A 13,984-nucleotide genomic window follows, 5' to 3' on the forward strand; every position below is an offset into this window, starting at 1 on the left:
AAAGAGGAAGAGAGAGAGATGGGAGCGAGGTAGAGAGAGAGGGAAGGGAGAGAGAGAGAGGAAGGGAGAGTGAGATGGGAGCTAGGTACAGAGAGAGGGAAGGGAGAGAGAGAGGAAGAGAGAGAGAGAGGAAGAGAGAGATAGATGGGAGCTAGGTAGAGAGAGTGAGAAGGGAGAGAGAGAGAGATTGGAGCTAGGTAGAGAGAGAGGGAATGGAGAGACATGGGAGCGAGGTAGAGAGAGGGGGAAGGGGGAGAGAGAGGAAGAGAGAGAGATGGGAGCTAGGTAGAGAGAGAGGGAAGAGAGGAGAGAGAGAGAGAGAGAGAGAGAGAGAGAGAGAGAGAGAGAGAGAGAGAGAGAGAGATGTGAGCTAGGTAGAGAGAGATATGGGAGCTAGGTAGAGAGAGAGATGTGAGCTAGGTAGAGAGAGAGAGAGATGGGAGCTAGGTAGAGAGAGAGATGGGAGCTAGGTAGAGAGAGAGAGATGTGAGCTAGGTAGAGAGAGAGATGTGAGCTAGGTAGAGAGAGAGATGGGAGCTAGGTAGAGAGAGAGATGGGAGCTAGGTAGAGAGAGAGATGGGAGCTAGGTAGTGAGAGAGATGGGAGCTAGGTAGAGAGAGAGATGGGAGCTAGGTAGAGAGAGAGATGGGAGCTAGGTAGAGAGAGAGAGATGGGACCTAGGTAGAGAGAGAGATGGGAGCTAGGTAGAGAGAGAGAGATGGGAGCTAGGTAGAGAGAGAGAGATGGGAGCTAGGTAGAGAGAGAGAGATGGGAGCTAGGTAGAGAGAGAGATGGGAGCTAGGTAGAGAGAGAGAGATGGGAGCTAGGTAGAGAGAGAGAGATGGGAGCTAGGTAGAGAGAGAGAGATGGGAGCTAGGTAGAGAGAGAGATGGGAGCTAGGTAGAGAGATAGATGGGAGCTAGGTAGAGAGAGAGATGGGAGCTAGGTAGAGAGGAAGGGAGATATGTATATGTAGGAGAATGAGACATAAGAAGAACATGTAGGCCGATAAGGTATGTGGGTTTGACATCAATCATGTGGACACCTTTTTCATCATCTTCTGTAAAAATAGGTTTGAGTAGTATATATTGTATCACAACTCCAGTATACAGCCCTGCGTGGGTTGGAATCAGTGGGCATTGCAGTGACTAGATGGTAGTCTATTGTATCTCACCAATCTCCCAAAATAGACCAGAAGTTACATAAAAAGGTTCAAATGTAACTTCTTAGAAAAAGGGTTTCAGAAGCTTTCCTTCACCATAGGAGAGCCTTTTTTGGTTCCAGGTAGAACCCTCTGTGGAAAGGATTCTACATGTAACCCAAAAGAGGTTTACCTGTAACTAAAATGGTTCTACCTGGAGCCAAAAAGGGTACTTCAAGCGGTTCTCCTATGGGGACAGCATCTGTTTCACTAAGAGTGGATTTCTATCTCTACAGTATGTTAACCATGAGAAGACAAAAAGATTCCTGCTCCTAAAAGGTCAATCCTTTGTCAGCTAGCTGTTTGTTTTCATGCCCTTTTCAATGTTCCATCACCAGTGCACAGTAGTGATGTGCGTTTTGCAAAGTATCCCTACATATGTCACACATATAAACCTTTATGAAGGCTTGGTGGTGGAAACTAGCACAGATACATTATGTGTGTTATTAGTGACTGAAGGTGTGGTGGTGGAAACTAGCACAGATACAGTATGTGTGTTATTAGTGACTGAAGGTGTGGTGGTGGAAACTAGCACAGATACAGTATGTGTGTTATTAGTGACTGAAGGTGTGGTGGTGGAAACTAGCACAGATACAGTATGTGTGTTATTAGTGACTGAAGGTGTGGTGGTGGAAACTAGCACAGATACAGTATGTGTGTTATTAGTGACTGAAGGTGTGGTGGTGGAAACTAGCACAGATACATTATGTGTGTTATTAGTGACTGAAGGCTTGGTGGTGGAAACTAGCACAGATACAGTATGTGTGTTATTAGTGACTGAAGGTGTGGTGGTGGAAACTAGCACAGATACAGTATGTGTGTTATTAGTGACTGAAGGCTTGGTGGTGGAAACTAGCACAGATACAGTATGTGTGTTATTAGTGACTGAAGGTGTGGTGGTGGAAACTAGCACAGATACAGTATGTGTGTTATTAGTGACTGAAGGTGTGGTAGTGGAAACTAGCACAGATACAGTATGTGTGTTATTAGTGACTGAAGGTTGGTGGTGGAAACTAGCACAGATACAGTATGTGTGTTATTAGTGACTGAAGGTGTGGTGGTGGAAACTAGCACAGATACAGTATGTGTGTTATTAGTGACTGAAGGTGTGGTGGTGGAAACTAGCACAGATACAGTATGTGTGTTATTAGTGACTGAAGTGACTGATTAGTGACTGAAAGTGTGGTGGTGGAAACTAGCACAGATACAGTATGTGTGTTATTAGTGACTGAAGGTGTGGTGGTGGAAACTAGCACAGATACAGTATGTGTGTTATTAGTGACTGAAGGTGTGGTGGTGGAAACTAGCACAGATACATTATGTGTGTTATTAGTGACTGAAGGTGTGGTGGTGGAAACTAGCACAGATACAGTATGTGTGTTATTAGTGACTGAAGGCTTGGTGGTGGAAACTAGCACAGATACAGTATGTGTGTTATTAGTGACTGAAGGTGTGGTGGTGGAAACTAGCACAGATACAGTATGTGTGTTATTAGTGACTGAAGGCTTGGTGGTGGAAACTAGCACAGATACAGTATGTGTGTTATTAGTGACTGAAAGTGTGGTGGTGGAAACTAGCACAGATACAGTATGTGTGTTATTAGTGACTGAAAGTGTGGTGGTGGAAACTAGCACAGATACAGTATGTGTGTTATTAGTGACTGAAAGTGTGGTGGTGGAAACTAGCACAGATACAGTATGTGTGTTATTAGTGACTGAAGGTGTGGTGGTGGAAACTAGCACAGATACAGTATGTGTGTTATTAGTGACTGAAGGTGTGGTGGTGGCACCTACATGGCATGGTAAATGGTTGATAAAGAGATAATGACTGGGGGAGGAGATGGGGAGAGGGAGAGAGGAGGAGAGAGAAAAGGAGGAGGGGGGAGGGGGAGAGAGAAGAGGAGGGGGGGACAGTGTTGCAGACCAGTAATGACCCTCCTGTGCCTTTTATGAGCATTTGTGTGTGTGTGTGTGTGTGTGTGTGTGTGTGTGTGTGTGTGTGTGTGTGTGTGTGTGTGTGTGTGTGTGTGTGTGTGTGTGTGTGTGTGTGTGTGTGTGTGTGTGTGTGTGTGTGTGTGTGTGTGTGTGTGTGTGTGTGTGTGTTATAAAGATGGGGTCACAATAGCCCCATAGCTATGATTTAAATTAGACTGTTGGCCCCTGTTATACCCCATCAGTCCCTAGGGTGATATTAACTGATCTTAGTGAGTCACACACTTCATCATCAAAAACTGCTTACACACATATAACTGACATAACAAATGGACATCAACAGACACCCATCTAGCCACACACACACACACACACACACACACACACACACACACACACACACACACACACACACACACACACACACACACACACACACACACACACACACACACACACACACACACACACACACACACACACACAGCAGACAGTGATTCATTATGTTGTGTGTAACACCACATCTGCTGACAGGGCCAGACCTCAGCACGAGCCGGAAACAATATGGCCATCTCAACCCCATTATATCAGGGGGTCAACCTCCCCCTCACACACACACAAAACCCTGACATGACCTATACACACTCTACATGCCCCCACCCCCGTTGTCCTTGGTCTCTAACAGCCGATGGCGAGGTGTGTGACGTCCCTGAACACTTGCATGACCCTCACCCCACCTCCCACTCTTAGTGGCCTACATCCAACCCCAACCTTACTGCTAGCACACACCCCAGACAACAGTGGTCTCTCCCCTCTCCCTCTCTCTCTCTGTCCTGTCTTTCCTTCTCTTGGCTCTTTGGGAGAGGGTTGGCTCATGGCGAAATGTGCATGCATGTGCCTGTGTGTTGCAGTCTGTGGGGTGTGTGTGTGAGTTTGAGCATGCATGTGATGTCCCTACCAAGGACCACATATGAGCACAGCAGTGTGGGCCACATGGCCAGACAAAGCCTGGGTGTGGTGGGCAGTTTCATGAGGCCTGACTGTGTGTGTGTGTGTGTGTGTGTGTGTGTGTGTGTGTGTGTGTGTGTGTGTGTGTGTGTGTGTGTGTGTGTGTGTGTGTGTGTGTGTGTGTGTGTGTGTGTGTGTGTGTGTGTGTGTGTGTGTGTGTGTGTGTGTGTGTGTGTGTGTTGTCTCGGAGGACAATAGTGAGCGGGCCTAACAGCTGACTATAGAGGAGACAAATGTACATTTTATTCATCCATTTGGGACACGTCTCTACTCACCCCTTCTGTTCCTGGGGAGGTTGCCTACGGAGCAAAGCAGAGGCCTTTTTCCCCAAAAGGAACCACATACACTGAGTATACAAATCATTAAGAACACCTGCTATTTCCATGACATAGACTGACGAGGTGAATCCAGGTGAAACCTATGATCCCACATTGGATTGTGTCAAGAAATTCAACACTGCTGGGTTTTTCACGCTCAACCATCCAAAGGACATCTGGCCAATTTGACACAACTGCGGGAAGCATTGGAGTCAACATGGGCCAGCATCCCCGTGGAACGCTTTAGAGACCTTGTGGAGTCCCTGCCATCTCTCACAGTCTCCCGTCAAAATGAGATGTTCAGCCATGTTTCTCAAACGTCATATTTCAAAGTTGTTCCAAACGTCATATTTCAAAGTTGTTCCAAACGTCATATTTCAAAGTTGTTCCAAACGTCATATTTCAAAGTTGTTCCAAACGTCATATTTCAAAGTTGTTCCAAACGTCATATTTCAAAGTTGTTCCAAACGTCATATTTCAAAGTTGTTCCAAACGTCATATTTCAAAGTTCGTCATATTTCAAAGTTGTTCCAAACGTCATATTTCAAAGTTGTTCCAAACGTCATATTTCAAAGTTGTTCCAAACGTCATATTTCAAAGTTGTTCCAAACGTCATATTTCAAAGTTGTTCCAAACGTCATATTTCAAAGTTGTTCCAAACGTCATATTTCAAAGTTGTTCCAAACGTCATATTTCAAAGTTGTTCCAAACGTCATATTTCAAAGTGTTTAAGGTTAATTAAGTTTAGGCATTAACTGAATTTTGAAGGTTAGGCATTAACTCTGAATGGTTAAGGAAAGGGTTATGGTTTGGGATAGGCTTAAAACAAAAGTATAGAAAGCAACTCTCTATTGTTGGATTTGAACTTGCAACCTTTGGAATCCGATGCTTACGTCCATCCGCCATCGCCGTCCTCAACGCACTAACAAAACCGAAACCTACTTGAAGGTAACATCGCTCACTGTTGCCCCTAGTGGGCGTTTTCTACATCATCTCCCAACCTCAGACATGGATGGATGTCGAATACTGACGTGTATCACGGGCCAATAAGAATCAATGCCCCAATAAATTGAGGGCAAAAGGTAGGAGGGGGTTCAACTCAATATTAGGAAGGTGTTCCTAATGTTTGGTATACTTACTCAGTGTACAACCACATTCCTAAATTCCCTCTGCAGTCAGGTCAAAACAGCCTGAGGCTAAATGTCTGAAGACAAAATAATGAATAGAACGTGAGAATCATTGTTGGTATCATTCACAGCCGTTATTTAAGCTTGTGGAATGTATGCATACCTGCCACTTTTCCCAGACATAATACAGATACATGATCACATCATCAAAATGATTGTAATGACATATCTGATCACAACAACACAAAGTGCTGGAGAAACATGACAGTGATCTATTCCCTCCATTCATCTAGTAGTGTCTGTGTGTGTGTGTGTGTGTGTGTGTGTGTGTGTGTGTGTGTGTGTGTGTGTGTGTGTGTGTGTGTGTGTGTGTGTGTGTGTGTGTGTGTGTGTGTGTGTGTGTGTGTGTGTGTGTTTGCGTGCGTGCGTGTGTGCGTGCGTGCGTGCGTGCGTGCGTGCGTGTGTGTGTGTGTGTGTGTGTGTGTGTGTGTGTGTGTGTGTGTGTGTGTGTGTGTGTGTGTGTTATGTGTGTGTGTGTGTGTGTTATGACTTAATGCTGAGACGGGGAGCAGTGTCCTAACATCTACACACACGCTTGCACACACACACACACAATTGCACACACACATTTAACACTGATAGGGAGAGAGCAGAGCTGTCTACAAAGGTAGATAATTAAACCAGGGGGAAATTATAGAATCCTTTTATACATTCTCTTTCTCTCTCATTTTACAATCTCTCCCTCTGTCTGTCTGTCTGTCTGTCTGTCTGTCTGTCTGTCTGTCTGTCTGTCTGTCTGTCTGTCTGTCTGTCTGTCTGTCTGTCTGTCTGTCTGTCTGTCTGTCTGTCTGTCTGTCTGTCTGTCTGTCTGTCTGTCTGTCTGTCTGTCTGTCTGTCTGTCTGTCTGTCTGTCTGTCTGTCTGTCTGTCTGTCTGTCTGTCTGTCTGTCTGTCTGTCTTTCCCTCCTGCTCCCTCTGGTTCTCCCTGCACACACTGCTCCACTGCAAGGTGGAGAGAGGGATGGGGGAGTGAGAGAGGGATGTCAAGGAGAGAGAGGAGAGGAGTGGAGGAGTGGAGAAAATGGTTAAAAATACTGATAGAGCAGGCATAATCCTGAAATAAAGATATCCTTCCATGTATTAGTACCATTTGTAACAATAAAGGTGCAATCAGTCACTTTCTCCTACTCAGTAATGTGATTTATCAGTGGAGTCTGGGTGTGCAGACAACAACTAACTGGTCATTTATAGGTTTCATTTAACGTTTAGTGTCCCATCCTCCTCACTGGACAATACTACACCCCTGGGCGTAGTATCTCTCTCCCCCTTTCTCTCGACTCTGTCTCTCTCAATCCCCATCTATTTCCCTCTTTCCCATCTCTCTTCTCTCCTTTCTCTCTCAATCACACTCTATTTCCCTTTTTTCTCATCTGTCTCCTCTCATTTCTCTCTCAACCATCTATCTCCTCTCTCAATCACCCTCTATTTCTCATCTCTCCTCTTCTCTCTCTCTGAATGTTTCTCCCCCCTCTCCTCTTCTCTCTCTCTCTGAATGTTTCTCCCCCTCTCCTCTTCTCTCTCTCTGAATGTTTCTCCCCCCACTCCTCTACTCTCTCTGTGAATGTTTCTCCCCCTCTCCTCTTCTCTCTCTCTGAATGTTTTCTCCCCCCTGTGAATGTTTCTCCTCCTCTCTCTCTCTGAATGTTTCTCCCCCCTCCTCTTCTCTCTCTGTGAATGTTTTCTCCCCTCCTCTCTGAATGTTTCCTCTTCTCTCTCTGTGAATGTTTTCTCCCCCTCTCCTCTTCTCTCTCTCTGCATGTTTCTCCCCCTCTCCTCTTCTCTCTCTCTGAATGTTTCTCCCCTCTCTTTCTCCCCCTCTCCTCTTCTCTCTGAATGTTTCTCCCCCTCTCCTCTTCTCTCTCTCTGAATGTTTCTCCCCCTCTCCTCTTCTCTCTCTCTGAATGTTTTCCCCCTCTCCCCTCTATCTGAATGTTTCTCCCCCTCTCCTCTTCTCTCTCTCTGCATGTTTCTCCCCCTCTCCTCTTCTCTCTCTGTGAATGTTTCTCCCCCTCTCCTCTTCCTCTCTCTGAATGTTTCTCCCCCACTCCTCTACTCTCTCTCTGAATGTTTCTCCCCCTTTCCTCTCTCTCTGAATGTTTCTCCCCCACTCCTCTTCTCCCTCTGTGAATGTTTCTCCCCCACTCTTCTACTCTCTCTGTGAATGTTTCTCCCCCTCTCCTCTTCTCTCTCTCTCTGAATGTTTCTCCCCCTCTCCTCTTCTCTCTCTCTGAATGTTTCTCCCCCACTCCTCTACTCTCTCTGTGAATGTTTCTCCCCCTCTCCTCTTCTCTCTCTCTGAATGTTTCTCCACCCACTCCTCTATTCTCTCTGTGAATGTTTCTCCCCCTCTCCTCTTCTCTCTCTCTGAATGTTTCTCCCCCACTCCTCTCTCTCTCTGAATGTTTCTGAATGTTTCTCCCCCCACTCCTCTTCTCTCTCTCTGAATGTTTCTCCCCCTCTCCTCTTCTCTCTCTGTGAATGTTTCTCCCCCCTCTCCTCTTCTCTCTCTGTGAATGTTTCTCCCCCTCTCCTCTTCTCTCTCTCTGCATGTTTCTCCCCCTCTCCTCTTCTCTCTCTCTGAATGTTTCTCCCCCTCTCCTCTTCTCTCTGAATGTTTCTCCCCTCTCCTCTTCTTCTCTCTCTGAATGTTTCTCCCCCCTCTCCTCTTCTCTCTCTCTGAATGTTTCTCCCCCTCTCCTCTTCTCTCTCTGAATGTTTCTCCCCCTCTCCTCTTCTCTCTCTCTGCATGTTTCTCCCCCTCTCCTCTTCTCTCTCTGTGAATGTTTCTCCCCCTCTCCTCTTCCCTCTCTGTGAATGTTTCTCCCCCACTCCTCTACTCTCTCTGTGAATGTTTCTCCCCCTCTCCTCTTCTCTCTCTCTGAATGTTTCTCCCCTCTCCTCTTCTCTCTCTGTGAATGTTTCTCCCCCTCTCCTCTACTCTCTCTCTGAATGTTTCTCCCCCTTTCCTCTCTCTCTGAATGTTTCTCCCCCACTCCTCTTCTCCCTCTGTGAATGTTTCTCCCCCTCTCCTCTTCCCTCTCTGTGAATGTTTCTCCCCCACTCCTCTACTCTCTCTGTGAATGTTTCTCCCCCTCTCCTCTTCTCTCTCTCTGAATGTTTCTCCCCCTCTCCTCTTCTCTCTCTGTGAATGTTTCTCCCCCCTCTCCTCTTCTCTCTCTCTCTGAATGTTTCTCCCCCACTCCTCTTCTCTCTCTGTGAATGTTTCTCCCCCTCTCCTCTTCTCTCTCTCTGAATGTTTCTCCCCCTATTCTCTCTCTGTGAATGTTTCTCCCCCCTCTCCTCTTCTCTCTCTTTGACTATTTCTCCCCCCTCTCATCTTCTCTCTCTTTGACTATTTCTCCCTCTCTCATCTCCCTCTCCTCTAAGCAGGGATATTTCAGAATGGTGCAAGGGTAGAGGTGTCTTTTTCCTTGGTGATTCATGTTAACAGCAAGTGTGTAAATGGACCTTGAGGAACCATAGACGTACTAGGTAACAGTCATTCTATCCGTCTCTACTACAGGTAACTGAATAAGTAAAGTGATCCTAGAGATCGTCAATGCCTCTCTGGTGACCTGAGGACCTTCTGTTCTAAGGCTGGTGTGTGTGTGTGTGTCGGTCTCATCAAAGCGGATTCTATTGGCTGCCTTTATTGTCCTCTAGGGCTCTAATATGAATAACAAACACACACACCTACTGCCTTCTCACTTAATATGCAATTAAACACACACATGGCATGGGCAATTGTCTCTGCATCTAGCCAGGTACCGGGGAGGGGTGTTACCATAGTAACAGGAGCGACAGAAGGACTGTCTTCTGACCCTTATCAAGGAAGAGATTGCTGTTGCGTAAGTGACTTACACTTGTGAAATGACATTTTCTTCATACTGGACCCCCGTGGGAATTGAACCCACAACCCTGCACTGCAAGTGCCATGCTCTACACAGGAGCCTTAACTATGTTAATTATGTTGCATTAATGTACACAACTTCATACATTTACCATCTATAGTTTACAATAGGAATACGACATCACTTTAACTAATAAAAGTAACTGTTAGGAACTAAAATTATTTTTTTCCAGTACCCTCATTGAACTAGATAGCATTCAGTGTCATAAACACTACTCAAGGCCAGGAACTGCATATAACAAAGAGCAAGAGGATCCACCTCTAGCAGCAAGACTATTTCAATCAAGAAACCCCACATCCCCCCTCTCTTTCTGTCTCACTCCTGGGAGGAATTCTGAAGACAAAAAAATAAATCAAATAAAAAGAATGTGGCCATCATAAAATAGAGAAGGTAGGTAACCTAGGTAACGGCCGAGGATGTTCGCGTTGGAGGCGACTAGCCTGAGAGCACATGAGGAGGACGAGGTAAATAGAGGAAGTCAAACGTACCTCACAAGAAGTAATTCTCACACACACACACACACACACACACATTCAGCTAGAGAAATGCCACAGCCATTCTCATCTACGTACGCAAACCGAATAAAAAGTGAATAACAATAAACTGGACAAAAACATCCAAAGTACATTTACATCAAAAGCCTTTCGCTGTGTTTCTGGTGACTGAAAGGTCTACCCCTGACCTATGATGCATTGTCACTGACAATTCCTTCAAAACTCATTGAGAAATGGGAGAGGTTAGCAGGTGATGAAAATACACCGGAAGAGGAGATAAGATGTTGACAGCACAGTACAAGTAAAGGACAAAGACAAGTAGGGGAGGAAGAGAGATGAGGAAAAAGAGAAGGAAGATAAGAAAACAAAAGCACTGAGAATAGTGTCCGTTTGATGACATCCGCCACCTACCTGTACCCTGCACACATACATATGACGTCACCCGTTTCCCCTGAGGACAGGTTGCATTGTCACGTCTGTGCGTCACTAAAGAGCACTGAGGGCTCTGTCATTAACGCGCCAATTACTAAGCAACCAGTCATCCAGGGAGCACACACACCTGCATTGTGGAGAACCTAAGTGGAATTAATCAACTGCGACCTCAGGGCATTGTGAAGGTTGATGGCAGCCTCATCGGCTGAGAAGTCGATACCTGCAGTGTCTTCAGAAAGTATTCACACCACTTGACATTATGCACATTTAGTTGTTACAGCCTGAATTGAAAATGGATTCAATTGAGTTTGTATCACTGGTTTACACACAATACCCCATAACATCAGTGGATTCATGTGTTGTTTTTTTATTAATTCAAAATTTAAAGCTGAAATGTTTTGAGTCAATAAGTATTCAACCCCTTTGTTATGGCAAGCCTAAATAAGCTCAGGGGTAAAAATGTGCTTAACGAGTCACATAATGTTGCATGACCTCACCGTGTGTGCAATAATAATTCAACATGATTTTTGAATGACTACCTCATCTCTGTACCTCACACATAGTAAGATCCCTCAGTCAAGCAGTGCATTTCTAACAGATTCAACCACAAAGACCAAAGAGGTTTTCCAATGCCTTGCAAAGGGCACCTATTGGTAGGTGGGTAAAAAAAAAACATTTTCTTCCATTTCCTTCTTTAATACCCACTGAACACAACCTCTTATAATGTAATGTCCATAGTGATTGACCTTTGGATGAAAGAATGGGACATTGAGGCCTTTACCACTTATACCTGTTATAAATCAAGATCCTGTTTATGAATTGTAGTCTACAAGGCGCTAACATGGGAGTAAATACCACACTAATCTTCCAATCACAAGACCATTTATTTGCAATATAAAACAAAAAGCAAAACAAACAAGATTCAATCAAAACACAAAATGTGTGTTGTAAATCTCTGATCTAATTTGTTGATCATGTACAAGATGCATTTAGATACTTGAGCTTGATACAAAACAGAGTCCCAGTCCAGATCTTCAGTGTTGTACAATGATCTTTAGTCTTTACAAAAAGGTTCTGTATAAGTAGAAACATTATATACATGTTCTAGGTGGGATCTCACACAGCAGGAGGAAACAGTTAGCCAGATATCACATTCTGAGTAAATTACATATTTCCAGTACAACAAAAAGATAGTTGAAAAGTCAATAGGTTCTTGGCTGCCAGTTCTTACTATCCAATCCTCAGCTCTAGCTCATTTGTGATTATTTTTTTTTTGTTTTGTTTTTGTCCAATATTTTGTACCCTTCCATGGAAAATTCCTGCCACATTACTCTCCCCACATCAAATAATTTCTCCTCCAACTACCTCTACAGCTGTCTCATTATCTCAGACTAGGTGATTGATCAATGTCAACAACCCACTTTCCCATTCATAAACCCTGAATATGAATACACGTCATCTGGCTGACTAATTGATCCTGCCCTGTGAAACCTCACTGTGGCTTTGAGTAGGGGGGTTAGGGGTCAGGGATAAAGTTCTGGGGTCACTATGATGGGGGGTCATCTCCATGGATAGCCTTGTACTTGGTCATCTCCTCTGGAAAAACCTTGCCCAGCTCAGAGATCAGCAGGCTCTTAAACTTCTGCAACCAGAGACAGAACAGAGGGGTCAGAGTTTGAAGCTAAAGTTTATTTACTGTTATTTAGTAAGAACCATTATGGCCTTAATGGTAATAAGACAATATAAGAGGATTATATATTCTTATGACAAGTCTTACAATCCTAAGGCATTATACCAGCAGACTGAGTAAAGTGTAACCATGACTACTTGTCATTAAGTAACTTCTTGAATCTATTTACATGTCTTTATTAGGCTTGAATCTACTGCCACTTACCGTCATGGTGTCAATCTTGCCTTTGACCTGCTCGTTCTTGGCCAGGGCCCTTTCCAGACACTCCTTAGTGTACAGCTGGGGGTTACGCCCCTGGTCTATGTATCTGACAACATGAGGCAAAACATTACATTGGTTTAGTTAGGCTTCCCCAGGCTTTCAAAAGTTGCACGAGAAGCCAGGGCTTCCGAGGCTCACAAACTACAGCTAGAAATGTCAGGTGTGTGTACAAGTTGGTAGGTACAGCTACTCACTCAAATGCCTCGAGAGGAACGTTGATCTCATGTAGCTGCTGGCGACATTTCTCAATGTCCTGCAGTCCCGTGATCATGTAGTTTCTGAAAGGCACAGAATCGAGGATAGACATTTCAACAACTAACGTTAGCAGGCAAAATATACAACTACCATACAACGAACTACCTCAACATTACTGATAGTTAGTCAGCAATTAAATCAGGTCATTAATATTATGTTAAGTATTTTATACCATGCTGTGTGTCTATAACATGTATTGACTGTACTAGCTAGCTCGCTATGTGGAAGCTAGTTAGCATTGACTAACCAGTTTGTCTTTTTTACACAACTGTGGTGTATTGATAACGGGGAGTTGGCAGTCACATATTTAAGGGACTAGCTATGATGGCTAGTAATTCTAGAAACACCTAGCTAGCTAGCCAACTGGCAAAACTTACAGTTTTTGGTTGAGTCCTGTTTGACTGCTAGGTTGGAAGTCGCTAACGATGATTCCCATTTGTCGAATATTTTCAACAAACTTTTCGAGATGCTCCTCGAGGTTATCAAATTTCTCAGCCATGTCTCAAACAAAATGTTATCTATGTCTTCAGTTCTCATAAACATGAAATGTAAAAAGACAAACAAAGCCTTTTGTCAATTCATCACAATTTCAGTCGCTATCCAGACTCCCATAGTACTACACTGCTTTCCCGAAGGGTAAGAACCAATCATTGGCGAATGTGTAGTTGCCGTAGCGACAGCCTGCCGTCTGCAGCTCCAGATTGCTGCAAAGCGTCGTGCTCTGAAATAGTCAGAGACACATTGTTGCAACTTGCTATTTGTACAAGGTCTTATAAACTTGTAAAATTGATTGTTAGAATGTATCATCATCACCATGCATTTTTAATACAGGTCATTTGAAAGCATGTGTTTATATATTGATGGACAGTGTTTTATAAGTGTTTTCAATTCATAAAAGCAGTGCAATAAAGCAATACAACTATAGTAAAATATAGTCAAATACTTTGTAGGCTACTTAGGACAGCTGGTTGAATGCCACTTTGTAATATAATAACCTTACCCTAGTGTCCCACTTCACCTCACACTTGTTATGAATTCATCAATAAGACTTTGTAGAAGCCTGTAGATATCTATCCGATAACAAACTTGTTTTTTTACCAATATGTGACAATAACCTTTCTACAAAACCCTCTCCATGCCTTTGGAAAATCGATTTGGGGACCTTCCAGGCTCTTGGTGAAAATCTAACTAAAGGAGTCTGCACATCTATTACTTGATCCTGAAACACCTCTACTTTCCCAAAATTCTGCCCCCTTTCATGAATGTAGCCTCTTTTCTATCCCCCTTTATTGCACATC

The 13,984-nt window shown here is 44.1% G+C and overlaps 1 protein-coding gene across 1 annotated transcript; it reads right to left on the minus strand.

Moving 5' to 3' along the window:
• Nucleotides 1–11,345: 11,345 nt before the first annotated feature.
• LOC124012827 (mediator of RNA polymerase II transcription subunit 10) lies at nt 11,346–13,340 on the minus strand. The gene is made up of 4 exons (XM_046326816.1): nt 13,064–13,340; nt 12,626–12,709; nt 12,375–12,477; nt 11,346–12,122 (listed from the first exon to the last, which is right to left on the minus strand). The coding sequence occupies exons 1-4, from the start codon at nt 13,183–13,185 to the stop codon at nt 12,027–12,029; spliced, it is 405 nt and encodes a 134-aa protein (XP_046182772.1). The 5' UTR covers nt 13,186–13,340; the 3' UTR covers nt 11,346–12,026.
• Between the last annotated feature and the right edge of the window lie 644 nt (nt 13,341–13,984).

This window comes from Oncorhynchus gorbuscha, linkage group LG24 (genome assembly GCF_021184085.1).
Source record: "Oncorhynchus gorbuscha isolate QuinsamMale2020 ecotype Even-year linkage group LG24, OgorEven_v1.0, whole genome shotgun sequence".
In the NCBI taxonomy this organism is placed as follows: Eukaryota; Metazoa; Chordata; class Actinopteri; order Salmoniformes; family Salmonidae; genus Oncorhynchus; species Oncorhynchus gorbuscha.

Bases quoted from the DNA above. Each gene is read 5' to 3' on its own strand.
- LOC124012827 (XM_046326816.1), bottom strand. From the start codon at position 13,185: ATGGCTGAGAAATTTGATAACCTCGAGGAGCATCTCGAAAAGTTTGTT. The intron at 12,710-13,063 runs GTAAGTTTTGCC...TGTGCCTTTCAG, and splicing joins ACAGGACTCAACCAAAAACT to AAACTACATGATCACGGGAC. The intron at 12,478-12,625 runs GTGAGTAGCTGT...TCATGTTGTCAG, and splicing joins GTTCCTCTCGAGGCATTTGA to ATACATAGACCAGGGGCGTA.